The 19159-nt window shown below is 39.0% G+C and overlaps 1 protein-coding gene across 1 annotated transcript; it reads right to left on the reverse strand.

Annotated features, from left to right (window-relative positions):
* Positions 1-155: 155 nt before the first annotated feature.
* Positions 156-7458, reverse strand: LOC116258867 (laccase-14-like). The gene is made up of 6 exons (XM_031636299.2): positions 7298-7458; positions 5119-5270; positions 4403-4647; positions 3527-3655; positions 791-1726; positions 156-643 (listed from the first exon to the last, which is right to left on the reverse strand). Exons 1-6 carry the CDS (start codon positions 7391-7393, stop codon positions 513-515), a joined length of 1689 nt encoding a protein of 562 aa, XP_031492159.1. The 5' UTR covers positions 7394-7458; the 3' UTR covers positions 156-512.
* Between the last annotated feature and the right edge of the window lie 11701 nt (positions 7459-19159).

A 19159-nucleotide genomic window follows, 5' to 3' on the forward strand; every position in this document is an offset into this window, starting at 1 on the left:
AAGTATGTTGGTGTTGCACTGGACTGGACTCCCTAGCAACATGAAGCAGCTAGCTTGTGTTCAATAACATGTTGAACGGAGTTGAGATTACCGGATCGATTGTTCAAGATGCTAGCTACTTGCTACAACTGTCTATAACTATTGAGAGTAATACATCCCATGAAACACTTTTAATTAAGTGAAACCACCAGACTCCAGATGATGCATTGAACTCAAAAAAACAAGTGGGATGGGAAAACAAGTTACAGAAGTGCAACACGAACGCAAACGAACAAGAAAACAAAAGAAAAGAAAAAAAGTAGAAAGATCCGGCACAGTCCCCGATGACAGGACCAATACGAGGTTCTTATTGAACATTTAGTTTCTCATCACCAAGAACTAGTGCCGATCGATTTTATTCAATGGTTTGCACTGCCCCTTCCCAGGAGCCACACACTAAAAGGAGAAGCAATAGGCGGCCAAGGCATCCGATCCTGATGGAGAGAGCCTGTCGCCGATCGAGCTCATGACCTTCAACAGGGAGGCATGTATGGTGGTGGTGGCAACATGCTCGTCTCGTTCGTTGGTCCGTTCTTTGTGATGAAGACTGCAATCATTCCCCAGGAGAAATGGCGCTCCAAGTGACAATGCATCAGCCAGACACCTGCATTCCATACAAGACGAACAGGGTTTTCTCTTCACAACCATTACCTAGCATCCCAACTAAAACCGCTAGGAATTAACGAAGATTTGCAACGGAGAAAAAAAGGAAGTAAAGCTATGTATCTTGTGATGCAGAGAAAACTCTAACCTGGGTTGACAGCTCTAAACCTCACGGCCACCCATCCGGCCGCGGGAACCCCCACGGTGTTCTCGTATGGCGGGTCGACCAAGTTGAACTTCTTGGGGTCATTCACCGGGTCAAAGTTGCCGAAATCCCGGGCCATGACGAAGAAGCTGTGGCCGTGCAGGTGCAGCGGGTGATTGATTTCGCCGTTGAGTCTTGTCCCCTGCATCACCAGCTCCACCGTATCGTTGTAATCCAGCTCCACCACCTTCGTCCCCGTCGTCGTAAACTCTTCAGCATTCGTGAAGTTCGTGTACGTGAAGTTGAAGACCTTAGTGAAGGGGGGGAAGTCGGGGGTGTAGACGCCGGAGATGTTCTTATAGTACGCTTGGAGTATGTCTGTCGACGGCAACTGAAAGGAGATGTTGTTGATGCTGGCGGCAAGCTTCGGGTTGTTGGTGCAGGTCTCGCAGGACAGGTAGTTGATGCCGAAGGCGAAGGCCAACCTTTTGGTGACGTTCATGGGGACGCTTATGGAGTGGTTCGCATCCACCATGCTCCTCTGCCTCTTCACGAAGTCCATCACCGCCTGCGAGTCGCTGAAGGCCGGCAAGGTCGGGAAAGGAGTTGTTGAAGTGGTGTTGGTTCCTTCGTAGCCCTTATATTCCACTATCGCCGTCGTCGTTGTGTTGTCGAAGACCAGACGGGTGTCAGCATTGTAGGGCTTAGCAGCAATGTAGTAGAGCCCCGGCGTCTGGTCGGCAGTGATCAGGACATCCATCCCTTGGCCCGGAGTTATGCAGATGTACTCAACGGATTCGTTGCTAACGTAGGCGCCGTCGCGGCCGACGAGTGTGATGTTGTGGTTCGCGACGGCGAAGAAGTGGCCGTAGGCCAGCGCAGCATTGATCACGCGAAGCATGTAGCTCTTGCCTGGCTCCACAAGGAATCTAGTCGTATCTGCAGTTCATTTTTTTTTCCCCATAGCTTGAAGTCACGAACAGATTTTTCATAACTAAAGAGAAGTGGTGTGCAGTTGCAGGGAGAAATGAAAATTTTGCTGAATGTAACACCTATGAAGAGATCAGTATATGAGGATCATCGCCGCCTATTGGGCGATTCTAGCTGTCTTTGATTACTTCAAATTCTAAACTCACGACTCTTGCTTTTACTAATGTGGCAAAAAGTCCATACTAAAATTCGTGATTGATCAAACTATATAAAGATCTAGCATCCATACTTAAGATTTCAATGTACTTCTTTAATTAGCAAACCACAACATTTAAGGGTTTTTTTTTCTTTTTTGCTTTGTTCATTATATCCATATTTAAGAGGTGCATTTGGATAATACTCCAAAACCATTTTTTTGAGGTAAAAAATGGTTTTCGTTCCAAAATACAATTTCATGGGAATTTGGATGACACCAAAAAAGAGTTTTGCCAAATCTCATTTTTGACAAAAACTGCATTCGGAAAGGGATTGCCTGGTACCCTCATGATAATCACAAGAAAACGTGGTTTGTTCATACTACCTAAGCGCACAAACCAAACTGATCAAAAACCCAAATTCTTAAAAAATAGTTTTCACAATCCAATTTTTTAAAGTCAGTTAGCCAACGCTTTATAAAGACTTTTCTTGTTTTGTTTTGTTTTTTTTTTTCATTAGCAGAAGGTCCAAGGTCCAAAATAGGTACTGAAGAGCAAAGCTGGATATATGCATTAAATTTTGCGGGCTAGTATGGTTAATGACAAAAGTACTCTTAGTTTTTGGTAAGACAAAAGTGAAAATAAAGAAAATGAAATGACTACAAAGACGTGTTATATATGGAGATGGGTGTGTAATGATCAAAATACCTCTGGTCAAGTTTAAAAAATAGATTTTTAAAAGGATAAAAAGGATTATAAAAAAGTTAAAAATTCTAAAAATACATCAATCACCTTCTTTTTTCCTTGGTGTATGTTTGTCGCGTGCAAAACCTAATGCACCCAACTCAATATTGACTCTTATATATATAGAGCTCGACAACCCCATCCCTGAACTCCAGATCCATGGTTTCCATAATATAATGTAAATGTCAAACATGCAATTGTGAAATGTACTGTTTGCTTTAAGAGTTTATTTCACCTAATGCCCATTTTAAATAGGTACCAAGGCTGCAAACATAGTTGATATTCATGGATTCTAGATCCGAAAGATCTTAAAACAAAGTTGGTCCAAGGTAATCAAACACATATAAAAGTAAAAAAATATCATGGCATGAAAGAGTGCTACCTCTAATTGTTTAAAGTTTAAACTTGTACTAAAAGATGTTGGACTTTTTCAAGCACTAGTTAAGCGATTGATTATTCTGCTTCTCAGACTTTCTAAAAGTATAACTGAAATGGTTAAGAGATGTGCATGAGCCCAATGTACGCCTGGGCAAGGTCAAAGAGTTTTGAGATAATGCTTGAATTGAAATTTAAATGTTTGGCATTCTCCAAAGAATGTTGGCCTCCAAACACCTCACATGAAACGAACCGAACCTGGTTATATGTCTCATACTAGTCAACAAATTTTTTGTGTGCCAACGATGAAAAGTATATCCACTTCACACCGAAAAAGAAATTTTTTTGTGAGGGCAAAAATAAAAATAAAAAAATGAAAAGCCTAGAAAGGACATTCCTTTTGAAAATTGGAAAAAAAAGTCTGTTACATGATGAATGAAGAAGAAGGGAAAACAAATCGTGGGTGTCTCACTAAGAAAAAGCACGGGAAGCTCACTTTCTTTGGAACAGTTGTATTGGTCTCCGGGCTGGCCGTTGATCATGTAAGCATCCGATTCGTTGAATCCCGATCCGCTGACGAGTCCCTCCTCCAGCACCTGCATTACGTCGCCCTTCCACCATTCACCTGCGCAACAATCACATGGCAATCAGTACCATGGCATTCACAAACTTAAAATGTTTCATTTTTATGCACCGGCAATCAATTTGTCCTCCTTCATTGTTTCTTAAACTCTGCCTACCAGCACCTTCGCATTCATTCCCTAAGGACTTCTGTGGTCAGTGTCTGATGGCTAACAGTACAATTATTATGGCATTGTTTCCAGCTTTTGCCATTTCACTTTCGTCTTTTCCTAATGGGAATCTTTTCGATCCACCAATCCCTTTCATGGAGGTTTAATTCTCGATTGGCAGCTGCCGCTTCGCCTAGCTAGCTACCGAGCTATTCTCTTATTCTCTCTCTCTCTCTCATATATGCTATACTGTTGTTGGCATTGACAATTCTTGATTTCTACAATTGGAGTCTGCTATCTCAGGAGGTGAATGAGGCTGAACTGAAAGGTGAAACTTATCCTTCTTATTAACATAGAGAAAGGTTACACAGGGAACTTAGTTATCTTGACGTTGGTAGTACTTTAACGATGGTAGTGCGTACTAACTAATTGTGCAACATTAACTTAGGTACTTTTATTTCAAATCTATAAATACCCAAATCCCAACTTGCCCTTTAGTACTTTCGGTTTTAACTTAAAAAAGTTTATTTAAAACTAAAACAATTAACTACTTAAACAACCCTCTTTATAAGTCCTTCAAGCCCTTTAAGATCTTCGATAATCTAAAAAGAGAAGGAGAGAGAGAGAGAGAGAGAGATTACTGATAATGACGAGGTATTCTCTATGAGGAGTGGGGTAAGGATACGAGACTCCTATTGGCGGATAGACGACGATAGCACCATGAATGGTTGCTCTGGACCAGTCGCTGTGGGCATGGTACCAAATAGTCCCTTCTTCTTCGCTGAAAATCAGGGTGTATGTGAAGTTGTAGCTTGGACGAATGCCACACATGGTGATGTATTCCGGCCCGTCCGACCAAGGGTTCCTCGGTTGCCTCAGTCCATGCCTACACACAAGAAAAAGAGAGAGAGAGAGAGTCTTTAATGAACATATGGCTACCACATATCCTCCACCTGATCTTCATCAGACATTTACTGTGTCTTATCAATCTACAAACTATAGGGTTGCATCGAGAAGGGGAATCGATGGTACTGAATTATTTCAGAAACAGATGAAAACTAAGGTGGTAGGGCAGACTTTAAATTGTTTTTGTCCAAGCCAACAAATGGCCGAAGTTTAACATTTCAAGGTCGCAATCAACACATTCGAATCTGATTTCCTGTTCGCAATTGGCTGATCTGGTTCTTATCTGTTTACACCGGCAGCTATCAATCTGGAATCCATGATTCGGAAGGACCGAGAAGCCATAGCCTGCCATCTCTGAAACTTATGCTGGGCAGGGACGTGACGCAGAGATATTCTCAAGACAAACCAACCATAAAAAAAAAAAAAAAAAAAAAACAGAGGAACGTGTTACCAGTGGATGGTGATGTTATATTTGGCGAGGTTATGCACATTCACAGTTACCACGTCACCTCTGCGGGCAAACAGGGTAGGGCCGGGGAATAATCCATTGATTGTCATGATCGTCTTGGTCGAGCAAAGCCTTGTATAATTGGCTTCTGTCACCTGCAATCAGCATGATATTATGTTACACAGTCACAGGTTGAGCTTTCACAGCAGTGGGGCTCTCCCTGAAAGCTGTTCTAAGAAAGATCAAGAAACTATTGCTTAAACAACTCAAACAACTCTCTTTTTATCTTTTTTGTCATGAATACTTACAGTTAAACTAAACATCTAATACCAAAAAATTAGAAAGAATTGTTTAAGTTGTCGCTGTAGCTATTGGTGACACGCGCCTGAGAGCACAGTATCCTTACAGTATGAACAGTAAAAAGAATAAACCAAATTGTGAGCACATAAATGCATCGATCTCGTTTGGCTTACGAGATCTACAGACTGGTTAAAAAAGGAGATTTAGGGATCTCCCAACTCAAAAAGATTAAGATCTGCAAATAAAATAGACAAAGTGCCACATTTCTTCTTCTAACCAAAGTAAGGGATTTTAAAATAGCCGAACGGGAATCAAGAAGGGCAGAGCTGCCGGCCTTCTGGGTTTTCAAAAGTTTTAAAAACTATTATTAACTTTTCTGGAAAAATTGCTTAAAATTGGTAAAATTCCGAACATCACCCCTTTCCAAAAAATGACCAACATATTTCCCTGGAGAACCATGATTTTTTTTAACTCCAAAAATAATGAAAATTGTTTACATTAAGGTCAAATTCAAAATTTACCAAATTATGTATCTATTGACACTGCTCGATCGAACGGACCCGGAGAGTCATCCCATTTTTTTGTTTTTCTCAAGCTGCACCTCATGGCCCGAAAAATTCCCAGATAAGATAAAATAATTGAATGGAAAGCACCAAAACCGTCGTACCATAATTATTAACTATTTGCTCTAAACAACGACAAGGTCGACAGAAAAATGCCAGCAGAAGGGACACTGAACCGACGAAACGGGGCATTTCTTTTACATTTTTTTTTAACTTAAGTAAAAAATGGCTTCGTGTCTAGCTTTTGGGGTTTTAATTGCGAAGTGGAGAGAATCTTTATCCTTATTATTTTTTAACTAGAATTAATAAATGTAAAATCAGATCTAATTGAATATTCGCGGCGCAGTTCTTCCTTTCTAGCTAGAATAAAGAAGAAAGACCTCTTTATCATGAAACGCAACCAAGAAGAAAATGAAAATTAATGAAAACGTACTTTAAATTTGGAAGCAAATGGGACCTTCCAAACAAAAACAAAAAAAGGGGTGAATGTGGATCTACATGTTACATGTTAGATCCTTCTCAGCCGTCAGCCCGAGAATGTTCATATGTACGATCTAATGTTCACCCTTGACCTTAGAATTCATTAAAAACTTGAACCACATCCAACTCTGGTGTGTTTGTTAGCTTGTTGAAGACCAATTCTCTCTCTCTCTCTAGATAGAGCCAGAGAGTGTCCAAAATATTCGGTCAATCGCAGACGGGGTGAAAGAACAACATGTTCTCCCTCTATTCTTTTGGAATTCAAATCCCAAAGGAAAATTTTCCGAGTCCCTTGCATGTAAGAACTCATCGCCCATTCTGCACAAGGCCGGTACCTGCTTTAGTGCCAAATGTGTTCATGAAGCGATGATAAACACAGGCTCCATGCTGCACTAAAGCTTTCGTCATAATCATGCTGACTTAAACAAATAGAATTATATACAACCAACATCTACAAGCTCCTTCTTTGAAATTTCGACTGGAAGGAATTGCATTTCACGGAAACGAAACAAGGAATCATGTTTGTTCCAGATCTATTTTTCTCGTAAAACGGCAACTTATACTTCTCACAAAGCGAGGAACGGGGATCTGTTGCAGAGACTCGACAAGTCTTTAATAAGAAGCTGGATTTTATCAAGTAGCACGTCGCTCTCCCCCTCTCCGGCGTCATGAAACTGTAACTTAAGAAAAAAAATTCCATAGAAGAATTTGTGATGATGAGAGGAAAGAAAGAAGCAACAGAGCCACAGAGGTGCACGTTTTGTTTTTCTACAGACTGATTTTGTTTTTTCCTTCACTTACAAAGCAAGCAAAAGGCAGACGATTAGATGCAAACTCACATTCCATTCGTAATGGTAGCGTCCCGCAGAAGCCAGAGACAGGAACAGAGAGAATGAGAGAAGAAAGCCCAAGATATTCACCGCCACCATGGCCATTTTGTATCTCCCCTTGCTTGAATGCCTGACTTCCAGAAAGGCAGGGACCTCTGTGTAAAGAGCTCCCCTCTATAAGCTCCATCTTGTCTGTTGGGTCGCCCTCCTTACATACTGTAAACAATTATTTACGTTGCAGTAACACCTTTTCCCTCAAATAAAGAACCATGAAAAATTCTTTTCTGCTTGGACGCCGAAAAAGACAATGGAAAGTTACAACCGGCGTGAATGCGTCAGCAGCCCACATGTTGAACGTGCCAAGCTTGGGAAAGTCCTACATTTGTTTCTTTCTTCTCAGGCAAAACATTTTACTGTTCGATAGGTACAGTTACTCACTCGAGCTTCGAACCAAGAACGCGCCTTGCCAAACTCGGGAAATTGAAATTCTGAAACACAATTCTCTCCTTCAGACGTGCACACCCACTCTAACAAGGTGGGCAGCTTCCTGTGAACAACTTCCTTTAACCACACATATACTTACTGAATGTAAAGTTCATTGAAACTAAATTACCTTGAGATATTTCTGCACGGTTCTTTTCTCTTGTTGTCAGCATAGTTTATAGATTGTGAAACTGCCATTAATATTGGTGCATGCATGTTGCAGATGGTTAAAGCGGATCGAGAAGCCATTTTTGACCAAATTGATCGGCTGGTGAAATTCTAATCAATGTAGACAGGGGAAGGGTTCGAAGGGTCCAAATCGTCACTCGTAGAGTCTACATCTGAAGATGCGGTAATAAAAAATTGCGTTGGTGAAGAGACGAGCTTCTTTGTTTTTTTTTTCGCTTTTTAATATGGGGAGCCCAGCACTTCTTTTGGGCCCATTCCAGCGTTTCTTTCTGCCACCGTCGGGAAATGTCAATTAAATGTGGTACGTCTTCATCAATGGCATGTACGAAGACTTGCTTTTATTACCGACTATATATATATATATATAACCTTTTAATACTGTAGAGAACATATATTTCTTTTTTACATTTTAATCATTTCACCATGTCTTTAGGCATTGAATAATTAATTATATCATTTGAAAAAAAAAATTAAAAAGAAAGGGAGAGATAGAGTATGGTAACTCAACGGCATGTCCGATTCTTAGTACTTGACCTGGTTCAGTCAACGAGTCAATCCATCGACGCGGTTGGCTGCAGTATGATTCTCGAGTTTGCCAATTATAACATGCACGACTCATTTATGCCTTCGAAAGTTGAAACTCCAAAAAGAAAAAAGAGAAAGGAAATTAAGGCCTTGCAACAAGCAAGTAGTGCCGGTAAATCATCTTTCCGACTGAAATAAAATACATTGTATGTTCTTCAATTTCAAGTCACCTAATCAGATATTTTGGCTTCATATTAAACCAGGGATTATAGCTGAAATAATGAGCGCAAGGAACCAAACACTAGGTTTTGAAATCAGTCTTAACTGATGTTATGGATCAAGTAACTCATCGAGATCTTTTCATTAATGTTGCAGTTGTAGGTTTAATTTGGCAGACTTGATTATTGTTGGGATTTACAAAACATGGGAACTAATTTCAAAGTAATTCAGAATGTCCATCAGAACACAATAAAGGGTTATTGTATGTTACTGTCAAGGTAATAAATACGAAAAAAAAAACCTATTATAAAAAACATTTTTCGGAGACAAGTGGGATGGTGGCTTGTGAGAGCTGAAAGACAAGATCAATGAAGCTGGTTATGTGTATACTTTTGGGGTGCAAAAAAAGTATGAAATGACCAAAATACTCCTAAATCAGTAAAAAAGAAGAGACCGTTAAAAAGATAAAAAAAAAGGTAGTTAAAAGTCCATAAAAAACATTTCTTTTTAAAAAATTTTCAAAATATCCTAACTTTTTCTTTGTTTTACAAACCTGGATCACTCAACTCAATCTCAATAAATAGTGTGGCAGCTCTTGTATAGGACAGAATGTACTTTAGACATACAGCATGTAGATGAGAATGAGTTGTGTGTGCCGCTTGGTGCACACAACATAGGGAGCCATTTCAGAAATTATTGAAAAAGAAATGGATTTTCCCTTTTGTCTTTACAAAAAAAAAAATGAAAAAAAAATCTTTTTTTATTAAGCAAAGATATTTTCGTTATTTATCATAATTATGCACTAAACTTTGTTTGCGAATATTTTCGTCTGGTTTCATTTAAACCGTGAGAATCAGTCTGACAGTAAAATAATGCAGTGGGTCACCGTTTTGGACTTTTTGTTCGAAACGCAAGTCAATTATGAGCGAAAGAAAAAGGTCATTGAAGGCCTTCTCAAAATAAGACGCAAAAAAGAAAAATCCGAAAAATATCATGATCCGATATTCTCTTGTTCGAATTAAATTATACAAAACAACAAGATGTTAGATGCCTGGCAAAACGGTCCGTCCCTTTAAATTAATTCTGTCGTCTACGAAGTACCGAAGATAGATATTCGAATCCAATAATACCACATAACATAAATAAGGTTTTCCAAACTTAAACGCGCCAGTGAGGTTTGTTTTTATCAAGCTTTTAAAAGTGCAAAGCCTTGATGTTCACAGAGAACAAGCGTATTAAGAGAAAGCCAGGTGGGGATAGCATGGATAGCATTCAAGACATCCAAAGCAAACCATATAATATTAGGGGATAACGAGTTAGATTGAAACTTCGGCTCATTGCCGACAAGGGCGGAGCTAAAAATTTCTTATGAGGAAGGCTGAATTAAAAGTTTCTAAATTTTGATATGAATCGAAATATCATTTTTCAAAATTTTTATATACAACAAACTTTTTTTTGACGTAGGACCAAGGCCTTACTCTCGCTCTACCCTGATTGCCCACCTGAAAGAAAAAATCATGGAAAAAAAAAGATAGTTTATGCTTTCATATACCCACATCTCTCCTACTTTACTGTCATCTAGGGCTGAGTTGGGATTTTTTTATTAAAAAGCTGAATGCAAGGCTGCACATAAGCCGAGTCAACTCAACTCCTCGAGGTTCAAGCTTGGCTTGAGCCACCCAAGTCGAGCTCCATAAGACATGCTCGAGCTCAAGTTGTTGATACAGTATTGTGCTTCAACTCACTCGCTTTACTCATGTATTTTGTTTCCGTTACCTTCATATATCCCATTTCTTTAACTCATTTAATTGGTTTCTTTCAACTTATTTAACTATGAACCACCATCTAACAGAAAATTTAAAGAAAGGGCTCACATTCTGCATCCAAATATCCCTTAAGTAAAAATTTAGCAAACTAAAATCTCTCATCCATGACACATTTATATGGTTGAGCTAAGCTAAGTTTAAACGAGTCAACGTCTTCCAATTTAAACTTGACTCATTCAACATTTCGAGCATAAGTTTAAACTCAAGGTTAATTCATTTATAAATGAGTCGAACTCGAGTCAAATTAATTCAAGTTGACTTTGGGTAGTCAAACTGACTTTGACTTGGCTTGAATCGCTATGCAGTTGAATGCCTTTTTATTTTTCAAAAAATTTTAAAAGCTTTTGAAATATTTTTTCACAAGCATATACCATATAAATTCTTTAATTTTTTACATGAGACAAATTAATGTTTTTTAAAAATTATAACTGAAAAAGAAAATGTCAAGGAGCAATGGCCATGCCCGCTCCCAAATCATGGTCGTATGTGGGAACACGTGGCACCTCTTTGGCCTTGGTTTGGCAAGCAAACCACGTGTTTTTATTAATTGCAAGAGGAATTATTGCCAAGGCAATGACCACGTGACACTAAAAGTCACCCACTAAGGACGAAACAGGTTACGTGCACATCTTTGTGCACAAAAAACTGTGTATGTGGTATGTAATGAATAAAATACTTTTGAATTTTTTTTTAAAAAAAGATGATTATAAAAATATTAAAAAGTTTAAGATATTCATTTTTTTTATGAAAAAATTCTAAAATACCTCAACATCTTCTTTTTGTTTTTTTTTAAGTGTATATTTGTTGTATGCAAATGGTATGCACACAACTTTAATGCATTTCAACATCTGGATTTAATAATAGCAGCACAACTAACATTCCAATCTGAGTGAACATTGATCACCTTGAATATTAGACGGTTGAGGCTGTTTGGTTGCAATATGAGTGACCTTGAACATTAGATGGTTGAGGCTGTTTGGTTGCAATATGGTCTCCACAAGGGCAATGGTAAGTGGGGTCTCCGTAAGCACACTTTAAAACTTTAATTTAGTGTGGAAACTTGAGTGAACTTGAATTCGGTTATGTTTATGTGCGGTAACATAACATAACTTGTTTCATACTCAATTGAAAATTTGTTAATTTCTTAATGATATATGCCGTACATCATTAAAAAAAAAAAAAACAAAAACTTCTACCTCTACGCTCGCACCTACACCTAATTCCAACCTTAGAAAATTTGATTGCATGCCATCTTTGGCAATCTTCCATTTTAAATCCATTCTCTTCTGCCTGTCAAATCATCCACATTTTCTTCAATTTGCCGCAGGCTGCGCGTCGTCGCCATCGTTGCCAATAAGTAACCTTGTCGCTTTTCAATCAGAAAGGCCAACACCTCCATCGATTCAAACGATTAAAAGAAAAAGAAAGAAAAAAGAGAAGCCATGGTTTCGTCTCCATCACTCTGCATGTGCGACTCTCGTGATAACAGTGCAGAGAGATGCATGAAGCCATTAAACAAACTTTCGAGGACGAAATGGAGCAGATTCTTCAGATCGGTCCCAGCTGCCAGGGGCGGAGGGAGGGGGGGCGCCTAAGCCATGGCCCCAAAAAAAAAAAAATACAGTATAAAAATTGAATTTTTTTTTGCCTTTATGTAGTTTTTGAATGTGAGTTCAATTTGTCTCTACTCGAATCCAACCTAACTCCCATTTGGTCCGTTCCTGAAAAAATCCTAGCTCCACCCCTGCCCATGCTGTTAAGCATTTACTGAAGGAAGAATATGATAAAAACAGATAGTACAGGATGATGGTGATCAAAGTGACGAGAACTTTGGGGTTGCACGTACGGACATATATGAATCAAGTTGAGTTCGAGCTAGGTCAGCTTCTAACTCGATTCGATTTATGGTGAGCTCCACTAGAGCAGTATTTGTTGCGTGCACACAACTTAACCTCTACTAAAAGCAGTATATTATTCATGTGCTACACGCCTTACAGCGTCATTTTTTAGAAAATAAATATTAATTCACCTAATATTTTTGTCCTATTGTAGCGTTTTCATCCTTTGTTTCACTCTTTGTTGTCAGATAAATTTTAAAAGTTTTAAGTGCCCACACATAACATGCTAACATATCCTCTCAAGAAAAAAATTAAAACATCCTTTAAGATACGTGTTGCTTTGCAGTCAATTTCGGAGCTCTATATATAACCAGACCGTCTTTGCGCCAGAATGGTGATTAGAAGAAAGAGTTTTCGTGCATTATGTTGTTTGCAGTACTTATAAGTAAGTTTACTCCTTAAAAGATGAAAACTTAAGAGTTCTTTGATCATAATTCTATACACACTGATGAGATCAACAAAGTTTAAAACACCGAAACCGACTCTAGAATGGGATGATTTGGATGAACAAAATGTGATTCCTTTAAAATACACTGTCGGCAGCACCTTTTCCTCATGCAAACGCAACGAAAGGATCCAATGATGTTAGAGCTCGTAGCTTTACAGAAGAGGTCGAGCACATGGCTCCGCCCCCATGGGACCCTTGCCTTTTTACCTTCTGTAGCTCTCAAGCGTGTCCTACGCGAGGGCTTTAAACGAACACCGCAAAAAGAAAACAAATGGGAATCTGCATCACACAAAGATCATGGGGTTTATTGTGGTTGGGTCTGTAAATGACCTCCGCCCTCTCTCAAAAGGGCTTCTTCACATGGCCGCCTTCTCTATATTTCTCATCTTTACGTCTTCTTTCACAGCTTTCACGCACAACATGATTGTCTTTCTCGTTACGATTGAATTCTTGATTTTCATAAAGGCAAATGGGTAGACTTTATTTTCTATTTTGATTACAATCAATTGTTGTTGTATTTAAACAATCTTTATCACTATCACCGGAAGATTTTATACGGCTCAGATGTGAGCTGTTGCTTGACGCTCCATGCAGCTTGGAGCAAAGGTCAAAAAACCGACCAAAGGTTTCTGCCAAACTGATGTGACGTAGAAAGACGACAGACAATTATTTCTTCCTTAGCTATATAATTGTCTCAAACTAAATGAACATCAATTTTCACATGCTTGAAAAGCTTATGCATGACCAGATTTGCAAGCTATGAGAATAGCACCAAGATCGTTGCACCATAAAATGGGTAGAGAGGATAGGGAGACCCGAAGGTCGTGAAGTAAAAAACTGATCCAGCGGCTCCATTCGCGAGTGTCTGATACTCTGCTTCGGCGTATAGATTTCTGATCATCTAAATATGAAGTCCATAAAGATGGTGCCCTTGATATAACGAAGAATCCGTCTGACCGCATTCCAATGATCAATCGTCGGATCCTGTAGAGCACCGACAATACTTTGATAGAGGGTGAGGGTGTCCATGGTGGATCCATAATTAGTAGGGAAGGAGGCGGACATGCACATTAGGGTGGGTTGCAGCTTGCATGTACTCATACTCATAGGTGCCCTAAGAAGAAGATCAAGTGTATATTTCTGTTGAAAAAGAAAGAGTCCATCATTAGTGCGTGTGACTTTAATTCGAAGGAAGTAGTGAACTGAGCCAAGATCCTTAAGCACAAATTCTAAATTGAGTTGTTGACTTGCTAGTCGTAAACATAAATAAGCATAAAAGCATGAACAAATCCTGAATGAAGCACAAAAAGAGAGATGTCCACTCGTGACGCATGAAACCCAAGGTGACTAAGAAAGCTGCTAAATGAGGTCAATACCAAGTTAGTGGAGCCTATTTTACTCTATATAATGTTTTTCGTTAGTGGAGTTTCTTAGAGTCCGTGAAACCTAGTTGTTGAGTTTATCCAAAAATTGTGTTTGATTCATGAAACATTAGTTCTAATGTTCCATGAATCAGCTTATAATTTTTTGACTGATTCATGATACAGTCATAAAATGTCCTTGCAACCAAACAACCCCAAAAATACTTCAAATAACAAGAACGTGAGCACTCATTTGATACTCCAATGACCAGTGGTTGTAAAAGAACTATTCTCCTTCAACTTTTGTTATTCTCAAGAAGGAAGTATACAAGACAAATGCTAAGCTACTAAAAAAAATCTTATCAACATGTTTGGTTGTATTAGTATTCCATGAATCCATTATAAAGATTGAGGCAGAATCATGGAATTCAATAGTTTTTGATGAATCTGTCAAATTTTGAGATAGATTCAGCACTAGCAAACAGCCCCATGAGTTTTCGCTACTTAGGATATGTTAAGGATTAATTTGGTAATTTTGGATTTGAGATCTGGGACTGATCTGAAATCCAGATTAGGTGAAATCCACAGATGAGGAAATAGTGGATTTCACAACTGCGGATTCGAGATCCACATTACGCTCTGGAAACCACCTTCATTGTCATCATCTCATTTGCTTCACATTTACTGGGTCTCCTTGTCCTTCGCCCACATTTGGAACAGAATGTTTACAACGAAAGGTTACTCCAAAACTAAAGTAAGATTCAGATTTGGATATGAAATTTCTTCTGGATTCAAGAACAGTTCTGGTTAATTAGGTATCGTCCAACTGCATGGAACCCGAGAAAATGTAGACCTGATCAGAGGATCTGCACCCCTTACATATGAACGGGTGCAGTCTAAAAGCATATTGACCACACAACAAACTGCCGCAGTGTGAAAAAGGATCTTGCAAAGTACATTTTTTCATTATCAAGATAGAACGTGACGCTTACCTTTGACTGTGTGGATACATGTATTTTTCACATGCAAACTGTGTCCCTAAGCTTTGTTTGAATAAAGTAATGGAACTTTTGATTTGCAAAAAGTTCCTGGTTTTGTTTAAAAGTTAAGTAAATGCGCTAACTAGTGTGTATTAGAAACCGAACACCAGACACAAATGCAGTCTTAGTCCTGTGCTAATGCACTCGGGGCAAAATGCTGTTTCATGTCTGATCATGCAATGCTTATGTCAACACCTTTTAATCCTTAGATGTCAACACCTTTTACCAAGAAATCGAGCACGTCGTTGAAAAAATTTTCTAATAATCGAGTCTTTTCCTTACATCTATAAAAGAGGGGCTTTCAGTTTCACAGTTAATTTTTCTAAGTTATGGAACAAAATGCACAAATGTCAGGGGTGGGGGCCCCACTAGTTCCCTGGCTTTGTCCTTGCTACTTAAAATGTCATTTTCAAATCCAAAAATTAAATTATGAGGTGGGTTGATGCAGTGCGGGGGTTGATAGGCGACCAGTTTTTATTCTGAACTCACATGGCGTCAATAATCTGTACTGCAAAAAGGAGGTATTGACATGCAAATTAAAGCATAACATGTGTATTACCTCAAGACATTGAAGACAGCCCTAAACCCTTTTAATAGTAATGCTTTTTCAAGCCCACCTCATTATTGTGAAGTGTATTTGCTTAACAAGCTCACTTGCAAAATGGCGTCTCAATTTCCTTTGATTGAGTTGTGCAGAAGAAGAATGAAAAAGGTGGTGGCATTTTAGTAATTTTTTTATAAAGTTATGTACATTTTAGTTTTTTAAATATTTTCATAATTTTCATTTTACCATTTCAATTTTACTTTAGTAAGAACATTTTAGTCATTATACATGACTGTACATGTGCACAAGCGCACATAATCAACTTCCCAGATTCTTCTGATTTTAAATTTGCCATTTAACAGTGCGTTCCCACTTTTTTTTCACCTTGCCAGCCACTGTAGATCTAAACGTGGGCAGTATTGACGCTTAAGGCTGGGCACTGGGTGGGCTCCCAGCCTCGATAAACTGATTCAGGTTCAATAATTTATTATTAAAATTTTTTATTAACATATATATTTATAATATTTTATTTTTAAATTTAATTGGGCGGGGCTCGAGGGCCCGACATGATGCCGAGGCTTAGCACTCGAATCACCGTCTGAGAATTCAGCATTCCGCGTTTCCCTTTTCTACCATTCCTCGAGGCAGCCGGAGTCCAGTTCTTCCTTGTTCCCATGACTCATTCAACTTGGAAATCAACATAATCCGGCGAGGAAAGTCAGAACAACGTGCCGTTGCAAACTTCGCCATTCTCAAGCCTATCATTTTCCATTTCCTGCGCGCACATATTTACGTGGTATGGCTCTTTATTTTCTGTAGTTGTCAACCACGACGTTTAATCTCTCATAAAACTTGGTCGGCGCATTCGTTTTCGATTCTTTGAAAACAGCTTAAACGTCGGGCTTGAAAATTCAATTAGAATCTATCGCAACTAAGACGCTCAACTGGTAGGGGATGTGTGCCTCTACATGAAATTAAAAATCTGTCTATAAAACACAATCACCGCCGAAGTATTAGTAGCAGTTTATAGTGTAACAATGGTTGTTGATGCTTTTTTTATAATCAATTTTCAATTTTGATTAGTCATCGGACAACATCTGATTGAGCGAGTGCTCCGGGAACGGAAATTGGTGGAAGTTCGTTGTTACGGAGATCAGAATCGATGGGCTAGTGTAGCTAGACATCTTGGCATGCCTTCTGTTACTTGCGTCCGAAATCATCCTTTCTACCAACAACTTTCATCCTTTGCTTAAATCGTCAAAAGAGGGCAATCGTTTCAATGTGGACGAATAATTCATTTTGGATGCCAGATGGACGTTCCTTCCTGCTTCCATCCTTATACAGGAACGCGATAATCATAATGCGATATTTGCTTGGTGGATTTTGTTGTGATATCGTGCCCCGTATGTTCTTTCCTTAGAAGCTGCAGGTTGACGAAATTTGTCTCTGGATTGGGCCGTCCCGGAAAACGATCAGGAGACGGACCAGATTGCTTATGAAGAAACAAGAACATATGTAGGTGAGTTCGGCGAGTCTTCTTTCAATCTTGTCGGTGAATGGAGGAAGCTTGTTACGATTCATTTACGCTACCTAGCTAAGTTCCCTTAATCTGCGGTACTGCTACTACCACGTTTATAGGCACATGACCACGAGGAGTCAGCTTTCAGCAGCTAGAAGTAGGGATCCGACCGGGTTCCAACTAGGTCTCAAGCCGACCATATATGTGCGTAAGTTAGCCCATGAAAAGGTCTATGCTCTTGCAAGCTGACCAACTTATTGTAGTTAGCATGTCACCCCAAAGCGGAGGAGCTACTGTGTGACTGGCGTGGGCTATACTGTCCACACCAGCCCTTGGAATTACATTGTGATTAACCTAGACGTAGGTTCAGCTAGGTCCAGCCGCATGTGATGCGCACACCAGACCTTAGTCAATGTCCTACAATCACTCATTTTTTTAAGTGAGAAATCCGTTAGTACCCCTCAACCAACCTTTTCTACTCCGCCACTAGTCTCACCTAAGCAGGTTAACCTGACCTTGGAACTCAAAAAGACTTCGGCCCTTCTTTGGGCTTCCCTTCAACCAAACAATGGTAGACCGATCTGGTTGACCAACTGATCAGCTGGTAATTCATGACTATTCTTATCGGAATCGACTTAATTGCTCTTTGTTCCGAACTAAGTGATGGAAGAACGAGACAGTTCCAGTACTGTTTGAACTACCAATTACTGTTTGATTTTTTCTTAACGTCTGTCTCACGCATGTGTTACTCTCAATGATACTACAGCTAGTCTATTGGCTAGCTTAGAACGATTAAACCGAAACCACTAGTTCAAATGGGCTCCTTCAGATCGAATTGAAGGAAGAAATATACAACTGTTGCCCCAACGATTGAACTACCGCTTTTAAATGTTTTGTTAAACGTGCGACTATGACGTCTACCTTACGCATTTGTTGCTCTCAATAAAATGCTAGCTTGTCTAGTCATCAACTTAGTAAAATCCATTCAAGTGGCCTGTTCAGATCGAATTGATGGGACCAGATCGGTAGATAGTGACCTAACATTTGCCGTTGTCGAAAGCCATGGTTAATAACAAAAGTTTTTTTTTTTTATTTTCTTCTTCAAATTGAAAATGCAGGGGATATATAATAGCAACAGGAACGCCACTAATTTCAAGAGAAATAGAGGGTAAAGTCCTATGAGAAATGTCAGGAAAATATGTGCTACTGTTGGTCATGAAAACTTAATTAATATAAGAAGTTAGACAATTTACAAAAGTGTACATGACAGTTAAGTACGTACGCATTAAAACTATGACATCTTACCTATGGACAATTCCTCCATGTCTCCTTCATCTGCAACAAGATTTTTTCTTTGTGGTCTGTAGAAAAACAGAGAGAGTTACTATTTCACCAATCGAGTCACAAGTATCTCACATATATCATACCTAACAATTTTCCAAAAAGTGGTGATGAAACATATAACTTATACAAACATTGTTGGAAGTTCTTGGATATTTTTTTCAGCATTTGATCTCAGATCACAATCTGTTTCATGCTCCACCATTGTTTTCAGACAATAGGGATTTTTCCATTTCTAAAATTTAATTGTTAAGTTGCGTTGATGCAATCACTTAAGTACCAATTCGTTGTCATAATCTTCAAATCCGAATCCAATGAGAACCATGCTTTTAGGTGAGTCTAGCAACAATTCCACACACAGAATTCCATCATCAAAGTCTTAGCTGGAAATAAATTTGGTGAAAACACAACGTCGCCCACTACCATTACCATGCAAAAGACAAGGTCATAATATGGAGCTTCGACATGAAAATTTACA

Source organism: Nymphaea colorata, chromosome 8, assembly GCF_008831285.2.
Source record: "Nymphaea colorata isolate Beijing-Zhang1983 chromosome 8, ASM883128v2, whole genome shotgun sequence".
Classification (NCBI taxonomy): Eukaryota; Viridiplantae; Streptophyta; class Magnoliopsida; order Nymphaeales; family Nymphaeaceae; genus Nymphaea; species Nymphaea colorata.

Bases quoted from the DNA above. Each gene is read 5' to 3' on its own strand.
- LOC116258867 (XM_031636299.2), bottom strand. From the start codon at position 7,393: ATGGCCATGGTGGCGGTGAATATCTTGGGCTTTCTTCTCTCATTCTCT. The intron at 4,648-5,118 runs GTAACACGTTCC...TCTTGTGTGTAG, and splicing joins TATAACATCACCATCCACTG to GCATGGACTGAGGCAACCGA. The intron at 3,656-4,402 runs GTAATCTCTCTC...ATTGTTGCGCAG, and splicing joins AGAATACCTCGTCATTATCA to GTGAATGGTGGAAGGGCGAC.